Raw genomic sequence first — 20,825 nt, forward strand, 5'->3', positions numbered from 1 at the left:
TCTTTCCCTAGCCTCACTTTCAGAGGCAGACCAGTGGAACAAGTCATCTTTGCTCCTTGGGAAGTCTTCATTTTTCATGCACTGGGAAAGGCTCTGATGAGGCCAGAGATGGCCAGGTGAGGGGGAGCCCAGCACTGAGCCACTTGATGAAGGAGATAAGCGGATGCCACACCGCAGCAGAGCTGAGATGCTGATGGAAGGAAGAGAGAAGCCTGCTGGTCCTCAGAAATTTGAAGACAGGGGATAATGTTGAAAAATCTGAGGGGTGGATTCATGCCACTGGCTCTGACTCCTTCCTCTTGGGAAGAGGATCCCACTTGACATAGTGGTCACTCTCACAGTGTGACCCTTTGCAGGAGGAAATTGTCCTGCCAGGGGCGGTAGGCCACAGGCCTTTGGATCCTGCCACTGTGAGTAAAGGGTGAGAACATAGTTCAGCAAAGAGGCACGGGCAATAGGGCTTTTGATAGTTTTAACCTCATTTCCCAGAATAGTGTTCCGGAAGAGTTAAGATAGGGAATTTTCTTTGTCACTAGTATGTAATTGTAATGCACCAAGAAAATGGGTTACTTAAAGGAATCTTCTATATGAGTGCTCTGATAAAGTAAAATGAATGAATGTTCTTATGAAGTAAAACATAAACCAAAAACAGCCCTGGCAAAGTGATTAATCTCTTCTCAATGTATCTGAATTGCAAATCTGGATTCCCATAGAGACTCAAATGGGATTAAAGTGAGAGTACTCCTAATTCAGAAACAGCAGAGAGAAGGCCGTTGTGTATTAAAAGCAGTTGAATTAGAGTGTAGGAGTTGTTTTAAATATCATTCTGGTGCCTTACATCCCTCTAACAGTTCAGGATTAACCTGCAGAAGGGACCATGCCATGGGGCTCTTTAATGAATGGGTAAGAAATTGTTGGTGACGAATGTGTCACTTGGGGAGCAATTATGAGAGCTTCCTAAGGCAAGAGAAATGCTCCTGTGGGTCTTGTTTACATAAGCAAGTGCATCTTAAGTCCTTTTTTATAAGTTCATTCAAGATAGCATGGAATACGTTCCTGCTGTGTCATACAGATGGTCAGTATTCAGGACGGACTCATAGGGATTTCTCCCAGTTTTTCCACTCACTGTCACTATACTTACCGTGTTGCCTGTAGCATTAAATTTGCCCTTGGCTGAGCTGGGCATCACACCCACCCCAACCCACCCAGATTCAGCAGGCAAGACATCTGGATACTCTGGGGCTGCTTTTGACATAAAAAGAGCCCCTTTCATTAAAAGCCAGCCAGCGGCCCCCATGGAGTTCTGTAAGATAAAGTCATTTCAAAGTCATTCACTCCAACCAACATATTCAGCAGCTGACCTAGTTTTGAGGAGCTAGAGGGTTATCTGGATGTCGCCTTATTTACAGAGCATATAGAAAATGTGCTAAGCTCTGGGCCCTCGTTGCACACAGTATCTGGGGAGATCTAGCCCGCACCTCAGAGGCGTAGGAGAGAGAGGAACAAAGTCTCCTCTGCAGAGAGCTTGAGGCTTCTCGCTAATGTCACCTTTGGGGAATGAATGACAGGGCTTAGGGGACACTTGACTCTGAAACTCCCTCTCTAGCCAGATTCCAGTTTAGCACCTTTTGGCATGTGGATTAGGGAAGGTGGTCCCAAGATACCCTTGGAGGGAAGTGTGCATTGCTAGCAGCTGCTCCTCCCTCCTCCCTTCTTCCGTAGGCAGACCCTGGGTTTGGAAGCCTCATTCCACAAACTCACGGCCCTCTGTCATGGCCGGTCCTGGTTAAGGACATGACAGAGGCTGTCTGACTGGGCTGAATCCCAGCACCTCCACTTACTAGTCGTGTGACCTTGGCTGAGTCCCTTTTGCTCTTCAAACCTCAGTTTCCCTTTTAATGAAATAGGGTTCCTAATAGCACCTGCTTCAGGTTTGTGCTGAGTGTTCAGTGAGCAGCATTTCTAGGACAGAGCCTGGTTCCCAGTAGACATGGAAACACTTGTTAGTTGTGGGGTTTGTGATAGTGTTTGTGTCCAGTGGGAGAACTGGTCACCTTCTCAGGTTGGTCCATTCCCCTGGCTTCCCACGGGCATCTCCATCTTCATTTCCCCAAGGGCATCTGTACCCAAGAAGAACTGGAGGAAAATTTGGGGAAGCTGCCAACCTTGCTCAGCCTCCCTTATGCGTATAGCTGTAGCACTGGCCACTCCAGCCTTTGGAAGCCAAGTCCCAGGAGGCATGGAGAGCTCACTCACCTCCCTGCCCGGGGCTGATAAGTCCAGTGGAAGAGAAGGGCCAGCAGTGGAGCCTGGAGCCCTGACGTCCAGGCCCCTCTGCCTGATGGGAGATTTGGAGTCTCAGGCAAGCCCAGGCTTCTGATCCCACTCCTGAGATCCCCATGTTTCTTCCAGAATCTCCCAGTATAGCTCTGTGCTGACCTCAGGCCCCACTTCCACATACACAAAAAGGGGGTTAATTAGCACAGAGGCCACACAAAGCACAATTTCTAGTCATCTAAGCTGGTGAAAACTTTATGAATTATGCATTTTAAAACAGTTTTCTGGTCTTATCATTTGCATGCTTTGTGTGCAAACCCATGTTTGAAATAGGACTTTTTGGGATTTGGGGTAGAAAAGTCCTGCCAACTCCCAGGAAATGTAAATGTTCATAACTATTCTCTGGCTTTTTATCAAAGCTGGACAGTAAGATGATACATACAGTCGGTCGCCTATGGATGCTGTCACAGCCCCCATCTCCGCCACAGGGAAGAAAGAAGCTAAACATAAACTGACTGACTGTAAATTGCATTTTCTCTCCATTAGCATTCAGTTCCCCAAAGAAACAATAGTAACCACGACACTGTTGATGAAAATAATATTACATATGCATTATGTTTTGCCAAGCAATTTTTCATGTCTTATTCTCATTTCTGAGCTCTAATCCAGGCCTGTTTGGGACAATGATAAGTATTGTCCTCAGGACAGAGGAAGAAACTGACCATTGGAGGTTGAAAGGACCTGCAGAGCAGAGGGAGGCTCAGGGCTCAGCTTTCCTGAGTCTGGCTCTCTATGGTGTTGATGGAACAACAGGGAAGAATTATAGGATCATCCCCCATGCTGTGCTTCCCCTTCTCTTCCCATTTCCACCCTACCCATGCACACTCTAGCAGCTTCCATTCTGTGCAGGGCAATTGGGTTGAAATGTACAAGGGCCCCTTGAAATAGAAAAGCAGTCCCAGAAGCATGATGTGGTATAAGCCCTGTTCCCTTTGTTCTTCCCTCCTTTGTCTTTCTTCACCCCTCTCCTTTATTCCCTTATTGTCCCTGGAGTCACAATTTGGTGACCCTCAGGCCAAATTAAGCCACAAGCTTTTTTTTTTTTTTTTTTCACTGAAAGGGGAGGTTTGCAGCAGTGTAACTAGGCGGGTGTTACTCAGCCCTGCAAAGTCTTCACTCACATTTGTGTTCTCAGTGACCCTGAAGACATTTTCATTTGTGACCCCTGATAGGTACCCTTGAAAATTGCCTGGCTGCATAGCTATTCTTTGAGACTAAAGAGCTTTCTAATGATGCTGAAGATATTTTCCTGCCCTGTGCAGGCGAGGGAAGGGAGAGTCTGACTTTTGGAGGGAGATCTCTTCAATCACTGAGAAGTCCAAATCTTGTGTTTAGTGTCTTTTTCTTTCCTTCTAGACGTGGCTTCCAGTGGAGGGAGCCTCTGACCGTGAGGCCCTACCCAGTCCTTCTGCGGGTCAACCTGGCCATTGTGGTGGGCCACGCAGGAGGAGGTGGCCCCTGCTCCCTAGCACTCCCGCCCTGGGAGACGGCTGTAGTATCACTCCTGCAGACCTGCCCTTGGTCTGGTAAGGTGACTCTGCCCCCAAAGGCTCAAGTAGCCATACCAAAGGCAGCATGTTGCAGCATCCAGCTCTGCCCACCTGGTGCCTCCCTTCCTGAGCCTGAGGCTTCTGTCTATATAGATCCAGGTCCTTTCCTTGGTCCCCCTGGGTACTCATTCCATCTCTCAGTGTATGCTCTTCTCCAGCGTCAGTCTCCTGGTCCGGGCAAGTCCTCCCACCTGGGCCACTGGGCAACCTACCAAACCCTCTTTCTCCTGAGCCCCCCATGGGGGTACCTGGACACCTTCCCACTCAATCTCTTGATCTCTGGGTTCCAGAACTGGAAGGGACAGAGGCTTCTCATGTTCCAGTAAGCAGCACTGTTCCAGTCTTTGAACACAAAGAAGAGGATGAAGAAATAAGTGGCGTGGGTGGGGCCGGCTGTCTCTCAGTCCTCATGCCCACCAGCGGGTGGGAGGTGTTCTTCAAGCAAGCAAGGGACGAGTTGAGATGCCTACCTGCATAAAGGAGCTCCAGGCTTTGACGGTGGAATGTACAGGGCATCAGATGGGAAGGACAGGACACATCAGCATTTGTGCTCACACCCCTAGGTTTGTGCAGGAGAGCCTCTGTCCCAATCGTGCTGATGAATAATTCCCTGGTACCTCCCTCTCATGTTAATTAGTAAGCAAATTAATCTCTATGTAAGGTCCAACTTGTGTGAGTTTCTTTTTTTCCATTCCAGAAACGAAAGCTGGGCTTCTGTCCATTCTGTTAATCACATTACATTTCACAGCTGGAGTTTTCAGGCAATTATAATTATCAGAACTTTTCTTCTTCCAGAAATCTCAAAGCTTCCCCTAAAGCGTATTTGCCTGTGGTGTGTAATTGAGACGTAGGTGGTTAGTGTGTATATTGGGGCAGTGGCGGGGAGAAGAGAGCTGGGCGTCAGTGGCTCTTCTTGTTAGCAACTAGATGGAGGAAAAAGCCAGCATTAGAGGTCTAAGCGTGACGTCCAGGCTGTCAGACCCTCCAAAATTCCAAAGGGCTCAGAGAAGCCACAGCGAGCAGCTCCCAGCAGACCAATTTTCTAGGCACCTGGCTGTAGGGAGGGAGGTGGGTGAGAAGGAAACTGGGAAAGAGATGGAAGGAGGCAGGAAAGAAGAGTAAACTCACCTCTGCTGATTCTATGTTATCTCATTTGGTCTGAGAAATAGCCCTTTCCCCTCTATTATATGTCCATTCCATCTACCAAACTCTTCAAAGGGTGACTTTCATATAATTAATACTGACCATTAAACTGCAACGTTGAAGGAGCAATTGCCTAATTCTGAGGAAAATTTAAATTTATTACCGGCACCCGAGATAAAATGAATACTAAAGAGAAGAGAAAACCCCGCAGAAGATAAATAGAGAGCCAAGTGGGATATTGACTTGATCCTTCTCCAGTGCAGGGTAATTTGGCTTCTAAAATGAGTTAGATCATAATAAATTAAATTTAGATTTCTGTACATCAGTTAAATAACTCCCAAGACAGAATCCCAGTGAGAGGAAGAGGTGATAATACATGGTAGAAATATTAAAATGAAGATTTTGTCTAATAATCCATAATTGATATGCTGTCCCTAGATGAGGGGAGGGGATTTGCCAGCTCTTCCCTTTGCCATGAGCCCAGGTGAGCAAAGGGCTGGCTGGCCCCTCCTCCTTTGTTTGAGTTTATCCTGCATGCTCAGGGGGAGTCTGGTGACGGTGGTCATTCCTTTCCCACGCCATTCACTCTAGGTAGCACTCAGATAGCAGTGTTAGTGTGAGAGGGATTGTGCTGTCCTCTTTACTGCCTTGATGGGCCTTGGAAAAATAAGGTCACTTCCTAGCAGGGTGGACAATAGAACAGTACAGGGGTGAACAGATACTTCTGCATTGTTGTGACTACCCAGAAGGGTGAGAAACGTAGCCCTGTGGATGAGGGAAACATAAGGTAATATTGAAGGAACACAAGTTTGAAGTCAGAAATCCATGATTGGAGTCTCAGTAGCAAGCTCACTATCCATGTGGTCTTGAGCAAGCTCTGTGAGCCTCGGTTTTCTCGTCTGTGAAATAGATACCTTACCTGCCTATGTCAGAGGGATATACAAATGAAATATTCCAGTGAAAATGCAGATTATAAACATTTCTGTGTTTGATATTGATTTTCAGTTGTCATAACTTCTTAAAGCTATGCGTAGTTCTTTTTCAAAGAACTTTGGTTAATTTTTTTATTCCATATTTTAAGCAGTTTATATGTGGTTATGCTTGATTTTGTATCTATAATTCCTTGTATTGGAATTCCATGAAAGATCTAAATTGCTTATAGTTTCCACCTACGCACTTATAGTGACTTATTTCCTTGTGTGTCAGATCATTTTTTATTGTGATTTCAACTTTGGTGAACTTCATGGGAATCCTGGGGGTCTAAATTAGATTCTTCTCTCCAGATAGGATGTACATTTGCTTTACGTTTGCTGGGAGCCAGGGATATGACTAATCTGGGACTATTTGGTCTCCTTCTTGGCCTTAAATATATGACTCACGTTCAGTTTCTCCACCTTTTGGAAGCCAAGGTTTGCTTTCTCAGTGACCTTTAGCCTCCCATTTTGTCTTTACCTATCATTTAGCTACCCCAGCTTAGGTCTCAGCACCCTGGATTTTTCCCTGGCTTCACCTCTCCTCTTATGTTGAATATTTTCTTTCTAGAAAGCCTAGAAATGCATTAAAAATACATTTGTTGTCATTTATGCAGGATCCAGTTGTAGCTTAGCATGAAGTTTCATCCACGTACCTGTGCTGCCCTGGTGTTCGAAGAAGCCTCCAGCGGGTGCAAAGCAGGGGCATGTGGTGTGGAGCTGGGAAGCCAGGGGCCATGGGCATGTGTGGGTAAGAGCTCCAGTGCCACACGGTGGCTTAGAAACTAGGTCTGCAGGCTCTGAGGCAGATACTGCTCCACTGTGTGAACTTGTATAAATCATTTATCCTCCCATGCCTCAGTTTCCCCTTTTGGAAATTGGAAACACAGTTTTCTATTGTGTATCAGGTTTGTGAGAATTAGAATAATTTGAGGCACCCCTCACTCACTCCTCTCTGAGGTTCTGAGAAGGGGTGCTGTGGTGGTTAATTTTGTGTGCCCAGTGAGTAGCAGGCATTCTCATAGCATGGCCTTTCCATGGAACAGCTTCTGTCCATGATACCTGGGTATAAAAGTTAGACTTGATCATGAGCAATGTCTATCTCTTTATACTGCATGTATGGAAGAGCTTCCAGAGTGTTTGAATTCCTTAATGAACCCCATCTATTGGCTTAGGTTGGTCTTGTTCTCCTTGACCTGTTAGTATCTATGTTTTGTACTCCTCTGTGTCAATTTTTCTGAGTTGTAAGTCTCATATGATGGTGAATACCTGGAGGGGAAGACGTAGGACACACAACATTGTCCTAAAAATCTGAAAGGTATGAGAAAGATTAAACTTGTACCAGATAGTCCCAGGGATAAAACTATGCCCAAAAGAATGACATTCCTAGAGACATATTCTGGTTTAATATTAGACGGAAAATTCTATAAGTTGCAGACCTTTGAAGTGGGGTGTGGGCTCCTTGGGCCCTCTGTGTCCCTGGAAGGATGTCCTCTGGGCAATGGAATATTATGCCAGCGTTTCAAACATTAGATGAATTATATCATTTTCAATAATAAATCATATCAGTTTTCTCAGTTCTGACCTTCTTCCATATTCTCATTTTTCTGCAGGAATATGCCTGCAGAGTTCTACCTTTTCTTGACCTGGCTGTTGGGAACAAACCCACTGCCAGAAAGGAGAGTGACCCGTGGGTAGGATGATGAAGGGGGCACAGACATCCTTTAAGACAGAAAGGTCCCAAAGCAGAGAAAGAAGTTGACTGGGAAAAATGATGGGAAACACATAGAAAGTCTTTGCAGATGCCCCAGGAAAGCAGCAGTGAAGCTGATAAGGCAGTCTTACCTGATGGGAGCTGGAGCCAGGCTCTGTGGGTTCAGATCCTGGCTCCAGCACTTACTACCTATGTGACATTGGTCAAGTTAATTGCTCTCTGCCTTGGTTTCCCCAGTTATAAAATGGAAATGCACAATCCCTTATTGTCAGGATTAAATAAATATTTATAGTGCATGATAGGTACCCACCAAGGTGTTAGCTGCTTTGTTATAGGGTGAGTTTGAGAAGTTTTATTCAGGATCAGCACAGTTCAGAGTAGGATAGACACCATATCAAGGGATAGAGAATTTTTCACTTTAATATTAAGTGAAAAAGAGGCAAATCAGGGCAGTGAGAGAACTAGTAGTACCAAGCTGGGGAAAGAAGGTAGGGAGACAAACACATTTAGTGGAAAATAGAGGCAGCTTCAAAGCCGAGCAGAAGGGAGGCTACACCCATGATTCCTGAGCCAAATAATCAGCTTGAAACTAGAGTGAGGGGAAATGGGCCAGGAAACGATGGAGAAAAGGGGATTCAGGATGTCTCAAGAAAGCATGGTGGGAGGAAAGAAATTAAGCGACTTAAATATGCTTTTGAGCTTTTATTTTTGGTGCCAAATTATTCAAGCACGGGTTTGGCTGACTTAATCAGATATTTTTATGAAAGATTGTCTTTGTTTTCTGATTTTGTGGCATCACACTTATCATTTGCAATACACCCTCTCTGGATAGAATAGATTCTGGTCAGAGAGTCAAGTGGGGGCTTGTATGGGGGCAGTGGGTGGTGGTGAGGGCCACACGGGAGTGGGCAGGCCTGGAGTGGAGGGGCCCTTAGCGGGGCTTCTGAGTGTGTGCCCTTGTTTGGGAGTGGAGTATCACCTCTGTCCAGTACCAGGGAAGTCTGTGAAGGGGAAGGCATGTGTTCAGACACTGTCCCGAATAGTCACATGAGCTGGAGCAAGGAATCCAGAACATGGGTAGGGTACCTGGACCCTCAGAGGCTGGATGTGGGAACTCAGTCTTTGAAGAGCTCGGAAACCAATTCCAAATTGTTACTGAAAGTATCGGTGAAGTCAGTGACCCTTAAGAAATCCTGGAAGGGCCAGAGCCGCTTCATTCTGGGGGCAAGCAGGAAACGTGTCTGGCCCTTCCTGTAGGCATGGCCCCCTACTCCGAAGGGGGGTCTTTATCTGCCTACTGGCCCTCAGCAGAGGAGATGCTCCTGTCAGACTGGTGCTGGGAAGCTCTAGGGAGGGTTCAGTCAGCAGTCCCTTCACTTACTGGCTGTCAAGCTTGGGCGAGCTACCTAGCCTCTCTAAGCCAATCACCTTGTACGAATAGCATTGTGCAGATCCTGTGGCAGTATGTGCAAGCTGCCTTGTAAAATAGAAATTGCTCTTCAAATGGAAGTCTTATTATTTTAACACAGCTTCACCATTATTTAATACATCCAGATTTCATTATAGGAAAACTGAGCTCCTGGTACAGGGAGTCCCCTGAGTAGGTCTCAGTGCAGCAAAGAGTGAACCAGCTGCAGACATGTGACCATCTCAGGGAGCAGTCTCCTCCAAAGATGCCCTCAACTGACTGCAAATAGACCCTTTTGCCAGCCTGGCTGCTGCTTTTCTGGGAGCATCTCTCCAATGCACCATCTCCGAGGAGGCAGAGCCTTAGCAGCTAAGCCAGGGAAGCTTAATGCCCTTAGGGTGGTAATTGTCAGGCTGAGCAAACCACCCAAATTTGTGCCCTGTTGGCTCCTGGCCCAATCTGGTGTAAATAGAGTATAAGGGATAGGGCCAAGAGGTTGGTTAACTGCCCTCTCCCCAGACCCTTGTGCCTCTCCATGGGTGCCGGCCTCTCCACCTGCTTCTCCAGCTGATGGACAGAATCATCCATCTGGGCCACAGCTGGGCCCCAGGTCAGGTTTCCCTCCCCACCAGGTTAGATTGCTGAGGTCAGCTCCCAGGTGGTCCTGCAGTAGTGCCTTCCCTCACTCTGTTGTATACACCTGGCCAGAAACATTTCCCCGCTGGCTGCCTCCTGCAGACCTAGCTGCATTCTGGAGTTTCTTTCACTCCTGCTCTCTCTGCAGTCCATGCTCTGGCTTCCCCGTTCCTGAGCTAGCAAATCCCTGAACAGATTCTCTTCCTCCAGGTCTTCCTATCTTTTATCCGTATTTTCACTCTACACCTATTTCCCCTTCCCATCTCCCCCTAAGGAAAGGAGAGTCCCTGCTCATCCTTGAGGCTCAAATTCATTTGCCACTTCCTCCAGGAAGCTCTTCCCATTCCCATTATTCCTCTCTTATGGTGTCACAGGTGTCTGCATGCATGTCTTTGTGCAACAGTACAACCCCTCCACGGCTGGGCCTCCCATCTCCGCATTTCCCCTCCGTAGCACAGGGCATGGAGGACCTCGCAACTTAGAGACCTGCAATGAATTAAACTGGGAATGAATAAGCCAGTGGGGGATGGTTCAGGGTCTCCTGGCTCTTCCCTGGAGAATGGGATGTTAGGGTCACCCTGCACTGATATTCCAGCTATCAGATGGTGCTGTCCAAATTCCCCCTGTGTAACAGTATCACAGGACATTAATAAAATCAATTATTGGATAAAAATCACTGGTTTCCACAGTTTCACTTTGTGCTATTAGCAGGAGAATACTGTTTCAAAAGGAGGTAATGGAGAGAGAGGGAGAGAGAGAGAGAGAGAAAGAGAGAGAGAGAGATTACCAGATAACATGGAGTGGTGCCTGAGATGAATCTGCACACTGGCAAGCAGCCCCTTGGAGCTATCTGTGGGCCGCGCACCTGCATGGCTGTCTGTGGGGCCTGCCCTAGGCCTTCCTGTCAGGCTCCCCATGCGCAGAACGGCATCCTGGTCGGTGGTGGCATGGGCGGCACCCAGGCAACTTTAGATACTTGCACAGCGACTGCGGTCAGTAACTCATGAATGAACACCTCATCCTCCATGACGCTACCCCAGGGCCCCAGTCTGTGCATTCCAGGTCACAGCCTGGTCAGTAGGTTCTGCACAGAAATGCAGAGTTCTTTGGCTTTGATGAACCTAAAGGGTCTGAGCTTGCTTGGATACAGACTGGCTCCCTTCCAGGGGAGACTGCCAACATCCACGGGGCAGTGGTCATCAAGGGAAGAGCCCAGCTTGCTGAGGCCCTGAAGCCCATGCCTCCCGCTGGCTGTGCTGAGGCCCTGTTGCCTGCGGAGCTGATATGGTGGGGAGCTGGCCCATCTGTGCCTGCCCTGTGTAAGGCCCTCGCCTCCTCTGCTCCGTGAATGTGCTCGAGGGCCCAGAGCCTGAGCTCTGCTTTGGGCTCTGCCACTGTCCATCTGTATAACCTCAGACAAGCCAGTGTTCTTTGTGAAAGCTGTCTTCCCAACTCAGCCCTGAAGAAGGTTTTGGGGAGGATGAAACAAGGTCATGAATAGGGAAACCGTGTTACACATTGTAAAGGGCTGTCTCATGTATGATGGGGTTATTACTTTCTACCCCATTGATGATTCTTAAAAAAGAAATGTATTCTTGGGTTGGAGGAAGAAAAAAACACCTAGGGCATCTGTCCAGTGTATAACACACCATTATAGATGGATTGCCCACTCCCCATCATTACCTTCCTGTGGCAGATGGGGGACTGGTAGTCATTGTGTACTTACTATGTGTCAGCCACTATGCCAGGATTTTCTGCCCAGGGTTCTCAACTTACTCTGGAAAAGTGGCCTTTGGAGTCAGGATACTAAAATCCAAGTTCCAGTCCTGCCACTTCTGAACTGTGGGACCTTGAGCAAGGTACTTAGCTTATTAAAGCAGTTTTCATGTCTGTGCAATGGGCATATGAGTGATACCTATCTCCTAGAACTACTGTGAGAATTACAAAATAGCATGAGTAAAGGTCCTGGCACAGTGCCTGGTATATAATGTATATAGTGCTGAGTAAATGGTAGCTGCCAACATGGTTGTTCTGCTTGTTGTCATTGTTGTGGATGGTTTTATTAGAGTCCTTCCTCTGGCCCCGTCTTTGAGCTAATGCTTGCCAGAATAAGCTGCACCCCTGAGTTGGGTGCTGACGGAGGGGGGCTGGTGGAGAGCCGGGAGCCCTTCTCACAGACTTCCCATTCATGTCACACAGATCTCAGAAGCTGACTGGGATGACGTGTGGGACCGGTTTGATGAGCGGCCATATCTAAATGCCAAGAAGTGGCGCGTTGGTGATGATCCCTATAAGCTGTATGCTTTCAACCAGCGGGAAAGCGAGCGGATCGCCAGCAATCGGGTTGTCCCGGACACTCGCCACTCAAGGTACCTCCTTCTCCTGCTCTGTTACTCTCTACCCCTCCCTGCAGTCCTGACCTACTGACAGCAGGCTTGGTTGGTGTGGTACCTGGTGCCAAAAATTGGGGAGACAGACCATTTGTTGCCAGCTGGATGCTGAAGGGCTTATGGCGTGGTAATTTACACTCTGTGCTGTTCACTGCTGCAAGCTGCCCCAGAGCAGTCCCATGGACAGGGTGGAGCCTCCTTCCCCTGCACCTTGCCCCTCTCACCCAGGGGTCCCCGTTGGTGACACTTGACATGAAATCATGGAGCACTAAAAACCCGACAGCCTGGGCTTATTTTTCCCTGGCAGATTCCCACGGCCTGGCTAGACTCCTAAACTGGGGAAGGCCGGATGGGAAGACCCCTAGAAGTCTGGTTGTGGTCTCTTCTGTTGCTGGGAGAGGCCCTGGTCCTTCCTCTGACAGCCCAGGTACATTTTATCATGTGAGAAGAGAAGCCAGAGTGGCTTCTTCATTTGCCATTGGGTCTGCTGTCTGCTTTGGAGCAGCCCATCACACATCCTCTATTCTACCAGGCCCTGGTCAGGCCATACCTTCAAATGGATTGCAGAGATCAGGCCTGGAACAATGTAGAAAGCTTTATGTCCCAACAAAAAGCATCTTTGTGAAGGCCCTTTGCTTCATTAACAGAGTCATACCAGCCCTTTGCTTCCTGGTGAAGCCTGAGTAAGCAAGTCAGTCTAAACCCCAGGTCCTCCCTCCTGGCCTCCTGGCCTCCTGGCCTCCAAGCTGGGAGGCCAGCTGTGCCAAAGGCCCATGAGGGTGTGTTTCTTGTCTGCTGCAGGAAATTGACTTTGCACCACCTCCAAATAGCAGACCAGCATGCTGGGGGTAAAGGGATTGGAAGGCTATGTTAAACTGAGAGGCTGTAGGGATGGTGTTAGCTTCTTAGCTTTCTGTATTTGTTTGTGTTCTTGGGCACCAAATAGTCGACACTGGGGTTTACATGCAGAGCAATAAGAATTCTCATGACTCATGAGGCTGTTCTATCTGGTGGTGTGCAAGTTATCAATATATGAAGGCTGGTGGACTCACTTTCCACAACTAGACTATACAACTCAGAAACACTTGACTTATACAGCATGTGACCCATGGAGGCACTCAACCACCATCATTCCAAAAAGAAGCTGGAGTCCTGGTTTCCTCATGAATAAAGCCAGGGGCATGAGCTAGGTGATACCTGTGGCTTCTTCTGACTTTAGAGTCTGTGAATGTGACTCTCTCCTTGAGGCAGCCACGAGCCTTTTCCTGAACAGGCCATTTCCTGACCCAGGGAATGGATTATACCTAGGACTCTCCTTGCTGCTGTCTTGAAAGCTTCTTCAAGTGTTATTCCTATTAAAATTGCCTGGCCCTTATCTTGGTCCTTGGCATCTGATAGAAGTTTATTGAAGTTTTAGGTTATTTTATTTTCCTGAGTAGTCTCCCTATAGGAGAAGGGAAGACGGAGGAGACAGAAGGTTGAGAAGCCACACTGGGTCTCGGGTGGGTGGTCCTTTCCTTGTCCAGATGCCGAGACCTTCCAGAGGGACAAAGGGATGCCTCCTGGCCAGGAAAGGACCTGGAGGGTCTGGGTAAGAGCCTTCCAAATGGCACATCTACATGCGCTCCCAGCAGCAGGGAAACTTCAGCAGTTCACTGAGCGGGCAGGGTGAGTTTGTGCCTTCACCCTGTTCTATGATCTGAGAGGCAGAAATAAGAGTTTTATAAGGGCCAGCCATATGTGGTGGTTGCACCTGAAGAACTGAGCCGGTCCCCAAGGACCCAAGTTCACCAGGGCCAGTTCTGGGCGGTGCACCTAACTCAGTGTTCCATCTGTTAGATAAGTGTGATCCGCTGGGACTGCGGCAAGAAGGGAGGAGAGGATTTAGATGAAATCCAGATACCCTTTGGGCAGACAAAGAAGAAAAGTGTATTATCAGCCATATGTCTGCCTTGGGGCTCTAACCTTGCCCTGTGGGAGCAGAGACTGTGTTACTCAGAGAATTTCAGTATTCGGGGTACTTATCTGGAAAAGCAGAATGGGGAGAGAACAGAGTATTAGGGATGAGGGAAAGCACATGGGACCAGTGGGACCAGGCAGCCATGGCAGGAGCACTGAGCACCTACTGTGTGCAAAGCCCCGGTCTAGCACCATGAGAAGCCTTTGATCAGATCAGCCATCCCCAGGCTGTTTGGTGCAGCGCTGACCCTGTGTTATGCTGCTCTTGTGGTGCTGAGAGGTCCAGAGGCTACCAGTTCTTTCCTCAAATAGGTCTCACTGGGGGTTGTCCTTCCATCTACAGGGTCACCCATTCCAAGCCTTGCCTCCCAGAGAATAGACAAGGGGTTCTCAGTAAGACTGACATGTGGGCTGGCTACTGCTGTGTGGTGGGGGCCATCCTGTGTGTGGTAGGACAGTTAGTGGCACCTCTGGCTTCTCCCTTTTAGATGCCAATAACACCCCCCAAGTTGTGACAACCAAAAAACGTCTCCAAACATTGCCTGGAGGGGCAAAACTTCAGTGAAAACCACTGCTGTAAAGCCAGCCCCGATGGTTACCTGAGTTCTCCAGAATGAAACATCAACGTGCATTACCGGCCCTGGGAGCAGGATGAGGCCAGATCTTCCCCATAAGATAGAATCAAGACAGCAGAGAGTCCAGTCTGGGGGTTAAGGATACGGATTCCGGGATCAGGGCATCCTGTTTCCAGTCCTGGTTGTGCCAACAGCTGAGCAAACTTACCATTCCCTGGCTTCTCTGGACCATGTTTCCTTTTTTGAAAAATAGAGATAGAAATAACAATAAGATACCTACATAATGCAGGTTTTGAAAGGATCAAATAAAATATACGTAATGTGCTTACCTACTCCATAGTAAATAGTCAAAAAATGTCCATTACTTTTATTATTACAGGGTGTTAGGTGGGCTGGCACTGTCAAGCCTGGCTCTCCTGAGAAAATAGAAGGTGCTTAGGTTTGAACCTGCAGCCAAACCCCAGGATTAGGAAGGGGCATGGGCAAGACCAGCTCATCAGGACAGTGGTGGGGCAAAGATGAGGAGAGGAGGGCGTCACAGTTACATTCAATGCCAGAGAAATGGGAATGAATGAAGCAAACCCCTGTGGGCATGCAGTGTTGCTCTGAGCATGAGCTCGGCTGTTCTCAGGTCAGGCATCTGAGAAGGATCACGTGAGAAACTCTTTTAAAATGATACCCAGACTCTGACCAGCTGAAGTATTTATTTACTGCACTTGCTAGTGATTCTAATGAGTAGCCAGAGTTAAAAACCACTACCCCAGGTAAGCGTTTCCCAAACTTAAATAGGCAAATAAATCATCTGAGGATCTTGTACCTCTGACTCAGCAAGTCTGGGCTGGGGTCTAAGATTCTGCATTTCTAACAAGCTCCCAGGTGACCCCAATGCTGCTGGTGAATAGATCACGGTTGAAATAGCAAGGGCACAAAAGTAAACTCAAAATGGATCAAAGACCTGAATGTAAGTCATGAAACCATAAAACTCTTAGAAGACAACATAGGCAAACATCTCTTGAATATAAACATGAGCAACTTTTTCCTGAATGCATCTCCTCGGGCAAGGGAAACAAAAAAAAAATGAACAAATGGGACTACATCATGGTAAAATCTTCTGTACAGCAAAGGACACCATCAGCAGAACAAAAAGGCATCCTACAGTATGGGAGAATATATTTGTAAATGACATATCCAACAAGGGGTTAACATCCAAAATATATAAAGAACTCACACATCTCAACACCCAAAAAGCAAATAAACCTATTAAAAAATGGGCAGAGGATATGAACAGACACTTCTCCAAAGAAGAAGTTCAGATGGCCAACAGCCACATGAAAAGATGCTTCACATAGCTAATTATCAGGGAAATGCAAATTAAAACCACAATGAGATAACACCTCACACCAGTTAGGATGGCCGACATAGAAGAGAATAGGAACAACAAATGCTGGTGAGGATGTGGAAAAAGGGGAACCCTCTTACACTGCTGGTGGGAATGTAAACTAGTTCAACCATTGTGGAAAGCAGTATGGAGGTTCCTCAGAATGCTCAAAATAGAAATACCATTTGATCCAGGAATTCCACTCCTAGGAACTTACCCTAAGAATACAGCAGCCCAGTTTCAAAAAGACATATGTACCCCTATGTTTATTACAGCACTGTTTACAATAGCCAAGAAATGGAAGCAACCTAAGTGTCCATCAGTAGATGAATGAATAAAGAAGATGTGGTGCCTATACACAATGGAATATATTCAGCCATAAGAAGAAAACAAATCCTACCATTTGCAACAACATGGATGGAGCTAGAGGGTATTATGCTCAGTGAAATAAGCCAGGAAGAGAAAGACAAGTACCAAATGATTTCACTTGTCTGTGGAACATTAGAACAAAGCAAAAACTGAAGGAACAAAACAGCAGCAGACTCACAGAACCCAAGAATGGACTAACAGTTGCCAAAAGGAAAGGGACTGGGGGAGGTGGGTGGGAAGAGAGGGATAAGGGGAATAAGGGCATTATGATTAGCACACATAATGTAGTGGGGGGCACAGGGAAGGCAGTATAGCACAGAGAAGACAAGTAGTGACTCTGTAGCATCTTATGCTGATGGGCAGTGACTGTAATAGGGTATGTGGTGGGGACTTGATAATGGGGGAATCTAGTAACCACAATGTTGCTCATGTAATTGTATATTAATGATACCAAAAAAAAAAAAAGAAAGGAAGAAACAGCAAGGGCTTAGACCAGTGGTTCTCCAAGTACCATTTGGGATTTGTGGTTCCCCAAAGCAGCAGAGCCCCAGCATTGGCATCCCTTGGGAACTTGTTAGAAATGCAAATCCTTAAGCTTTGCCCCAGAACTACTGAATCAGAAACTCTGGGTGGGACCTAGCATTCTGAATCTTAACAAGCACCGCAAGTGATTGTGATGCCCACTCAAGTTTGAAAACCGCAGAGCCTCAGCTTGTCCATGTGCTTGCCTCCCTGGACTAGGTAGAGTCTGTGGGTGGCTTGGTCCAGCCAAAAGGCTCACATGTAGAGGCCCTGGAATAAGGCCACCTACCTGCCCTTGTGCTGCAGTGCTCTCCCTCTGTCCAGATGGCAGGACTTCTGTCTCAGGCCCTCTTGAAACTTTTCACTTCTCTGGTTCCGTCCTGCCTTTCCCTATTCTCCCAGTGCCTTCAACCAGAGGATCTACATGCTGCCATCCTCCTGGTGGCTGGCATCACCTTTACCAAGCAGCTCCTACCAAGGATCCACTCCTGGACCCATGGCCATTGGCCCACACTAGGCTCCTGGTTCCTGTGTGGGACCCAGCCCTGCTGATAACAGGCTTTGCTCTCACCCAGTTGCCTTCATGTTCCCATCATGCCTTGCAGCTGTGGTGCTACTAGAGATGACACCAATTGCCCTCTAGGGGGAGAAATCGTTAACAGCATCTACTGTGCCTGGCATGCTATAGGAAATCAATAAATGTTTGTTGAATAAATGAAAGGGAGAGGAATCCTGGAAAGACAATTAGCTACTCTCTCCCAGGCAAAGAGGAAAGGAGGAGCAATAATCAGCCCCCTTCCTGTTATCCTACCATCCTTGGGGGCTTCAGGTGGGAGATAGGGAGAACAGACTCAGTTAAAGGGAAAGGCTTTTTCCCTTAAAGAGTTCTCATTACTGAAAAGAGAAGAGTGAAGAAACAGCATGTGGGAGGGGTCTGAGCTTATTAAATTTGCTTCCAATTTTCTAACCACAGTAATTGGATTCTGATTTCTAGGACACGTTTGGACAGCGCCTGAAACAGAGCTATTAGCTGAGCATGAGAGCAAGCGTTGCTGAGAGCTGAATTGCTTAGGAATCCAAAAGTGCCACGGGACTGGAGGAGGCAGCAGGTGGGGTGAGGAGGGCGAGGCTGTGGAGGCTTTCCCCCAACAGGCAGACGTGCTGATTGAAAAACCACGTGCACTGGCAGTGTGGGATGCCTGACAAATGTGTCATGGCATCAAGGGAAGGGAGGTACAGGCAGGCCAGAGCTTAATTTCTCCAAAAGGAGGGGAAGTCACCACTTTTCTCTTGATCCCTTTCTCCTTGTAGCTCACGGTATTCTGTGGGAGGCAGTGGGTTTACCTGGATTGCGGACTGACTGAGGCAAGGTGAAGAGTAGAAGATAAGAGCAGGGCAGGCTGAGCTGCCCATTCCCAGGGTTGATGGGGTCCATGGGGCAGGCAGCGAGTGGTGCACACGCCTAGGATAGCTTAGAAAGTGTCTATGGCTTCAAATGGAGCCCTTACTCATTCACCCTTTCGGGCTGACAGCCTTCCCACCCCATCCCTTACATAGCATTTGTCAGCCTTTAGACATGCCTTTGCTATGGTTCAGTCTTCTCATCCCTGATTCGGGCCCTGGTGGGGACGAGGTGACCAGCAGTGGCCTTCCACATGTCCCTGCTCCTCTCTTGGCTTTGCTTTCTCACCTGCAGCTGGACTAGGTGACCTTGAAGCTTTATCATTCCGTGAATTGCCAGACAGTTGTAGATCAGTTCATTCCTGATTGCTTGACCTTCTCATTCTGGAGATGTACACATGTGTGCAGTCTGCTATCCCACCACACATCAGTGTGAACAAAGCCACTGCAATTGCACTGGGACATCTTAGTTCCCAGTTTTCCACCTTAGGCCCACAACTTTGTTAACACTGGTGAGAGCTTTACTTTCCAGTGCACTGCCTAGGTCCGGTAGGCTCACAAGGATGAATCAGATGTGGCTGCCTACATCCGGGGGTGGGGGTAGTGTGCCATAAATAACTGTCTCAGTATAAGGAAGAGGCAGCAGCTAACTGAACCTGAGATTCCTCAGGAGCGTTCTGCTCTTTATAAGGCATTGACTGGTCCTACAAATAGTCCTGATTTTCCAGTTGTCTAGCCCCTACCACTCTCCCCACATTCTGGTGACAACAGCTGGATTTGCCATCACCCAAGTAGCACTTAAAATGTCTGGCAGGCAAGAAGCCATTCAATGGAGGCACACCCTTTGAGAAGGGAGAAAATATTTTGATAACACAAATGTGTATTTTCGCTGTTGCCTAGCAATATGTATTATGGGGTTGCTTTGATTGCAGGTGGAGCAGGTGGCAGAGTGGACTGCTCCCATGAGCTGTGAGCGGGAAGGCCTCATTAGGTCACCTTCTCCTGGCCAGTGACTTTGATTGCTCCCCTCAGCATAGTCTCCCCGCCTTTGTCCAGCATGGTGCTAAATGGTTCAAACAGTGGGATACCCATTGCTTGCCTGGAGGGAAAATTCCACACTTCAATACATCTCACCAGGAAGACATTTTTCCTTTGCTCCTTTTCATCTTGGGAAATGAGGGGGCAGTGGCCCAGTCTTGGATCGCATTGCTCCCTCCTGTATTTACTTGGTTCAAATGGCTGCCAAAGATCATCATCATTTCTCTCCTTGTACTCGTCACTTAGTGGTAATCGGATAAAAATCTTTACGGCTGGAACGGCTAAGCATAAAAAATGTTCATATTCTCTCAGAGTCAAGTCTATTCCACTAGCTCAGCGCAGAGCTGGTGATGCCACATCAAGACGGAGGGGAAGGGAGGGAAAACCCATCACAGACACTTAGCTTTTGCAAACAAGCTCTTCCTGTCTGCTGCGGTCTGGTCCCTCCTGTGCAGCATTTTTCAATACAGGAGTTTGTGAGCCTGTTGACAGTGGCTGTGAATGTGCTCGCTCCATATATCTCAGAGTTTCTGGGAGCTTTGGATAGGAGAGGTTTCCTGGAAGTGGCTGTACAGAACTCTGCTCCCTGGACAGCGGGCGGAGCACCTACAGAGCCCTGGGCGAGGTTCTCACCAGGGTGATGGGGAAAAAACCCACAGAGGCTGAGCTAGCAGGTGCCTTTGGGCCAGGATTCCTTTCACTCCTAGGCCCCTCCTGCCACTGCTTGCTCTGTACATTTCAGGCTGGTTTCCTCAAGAGGCAGCTCCTCAGCCTTTGAAAGGGGACTGGTAAAAAAAAAAACTTGCTGACAATTCATCTGGACAAACAGCCTCAGCTAGGTGTATTTTTTCACACCTTGTTTAAGTTCATTCCCACCATGCTTTGTATGGCTCATTCATTTATTCGTTTTCCCATTCATTTGCTCATTTATCAACTCAATCCATTTATTGAGCACTGACCACATGCCCAGCTCTACACTAGAAATTGGTCCCTACTCTCCAGGAAGGAGTTCATAGTCTAGTGGGAGAAATGAAAATGGTACTGATCCCTGATGCTCAAAGGTGGGTTGCTCCAAAGCCATATCCTTGATTCTGGGTAATGCACAGACTTCTTGCCCTCAGCTTCCAAGTACCTACCTCCTGCCCTGTCCCTGGTTTGGCGTAGCTATTTCTGTCTTGGCCATGGAGCAAACCAAACCACAAGAATTAGGAGCTTTCCTGCTCTGTAAAGAAGATAAGACAGCATTAAGCTGGCCTACTGGGGAGAAGGAATTTACATGGTGAATGTGAGGCACCGAAGGAGATTCCATCTGGGTTGGAACTGGGGGAGACAAGTAGTGTTTTAGCAGGTGGTAGGCATTCCAAGGTGATGGAACAGCATTCGCAAAGATGAGGAGGTGGAAGAGCCAGTGCTCTGTACTGATTAATTCAGTGT

The 20,825-nt window shown here is 47.6% G+C and overlaps 1 protein-coding gene across 3 annotated transcripts in view; it reads left to right on the forward strand.

Moving 5' to 3' along the window:
• The window catches only part of GALNT14 (polypeptide N-acetylgalactosaminyltransferase 14), a 214,723-nt gene that overhangs the window by 123,302 nt on the left and 70,596 nt on the right, over positions 1–20,825 (forward strand). For all 3 annotated transcript variants that reach the window (XM_037009398.2, XM_037009399.2, XM_037009401.2), the window contains exon 2: positions 11,959–12,128. In XM_037009398.2, coding sequence (XP_036865293.1) covers positions 11,959–12,128 — 170 coding nt within the window. The remainder of the gene's footprint in view (positions 1–11,958; positions 12,129–20,825) is intronic.

The sequence above is a fragment of the Manis javanica genome, chromosome 1, assembly GCF_040802235.1.
Source record: "Manis javanica isolate MJ-LG chromosome 1, MJ_LKY, whole genome shotgun sequence".
Classification (NCBI taxonomy): domain Eukaryota; kingdom Metazoa; phylum Chordata; class Mammalia; order Pholidota; family Manidae; genus Manis; species Manis javanica.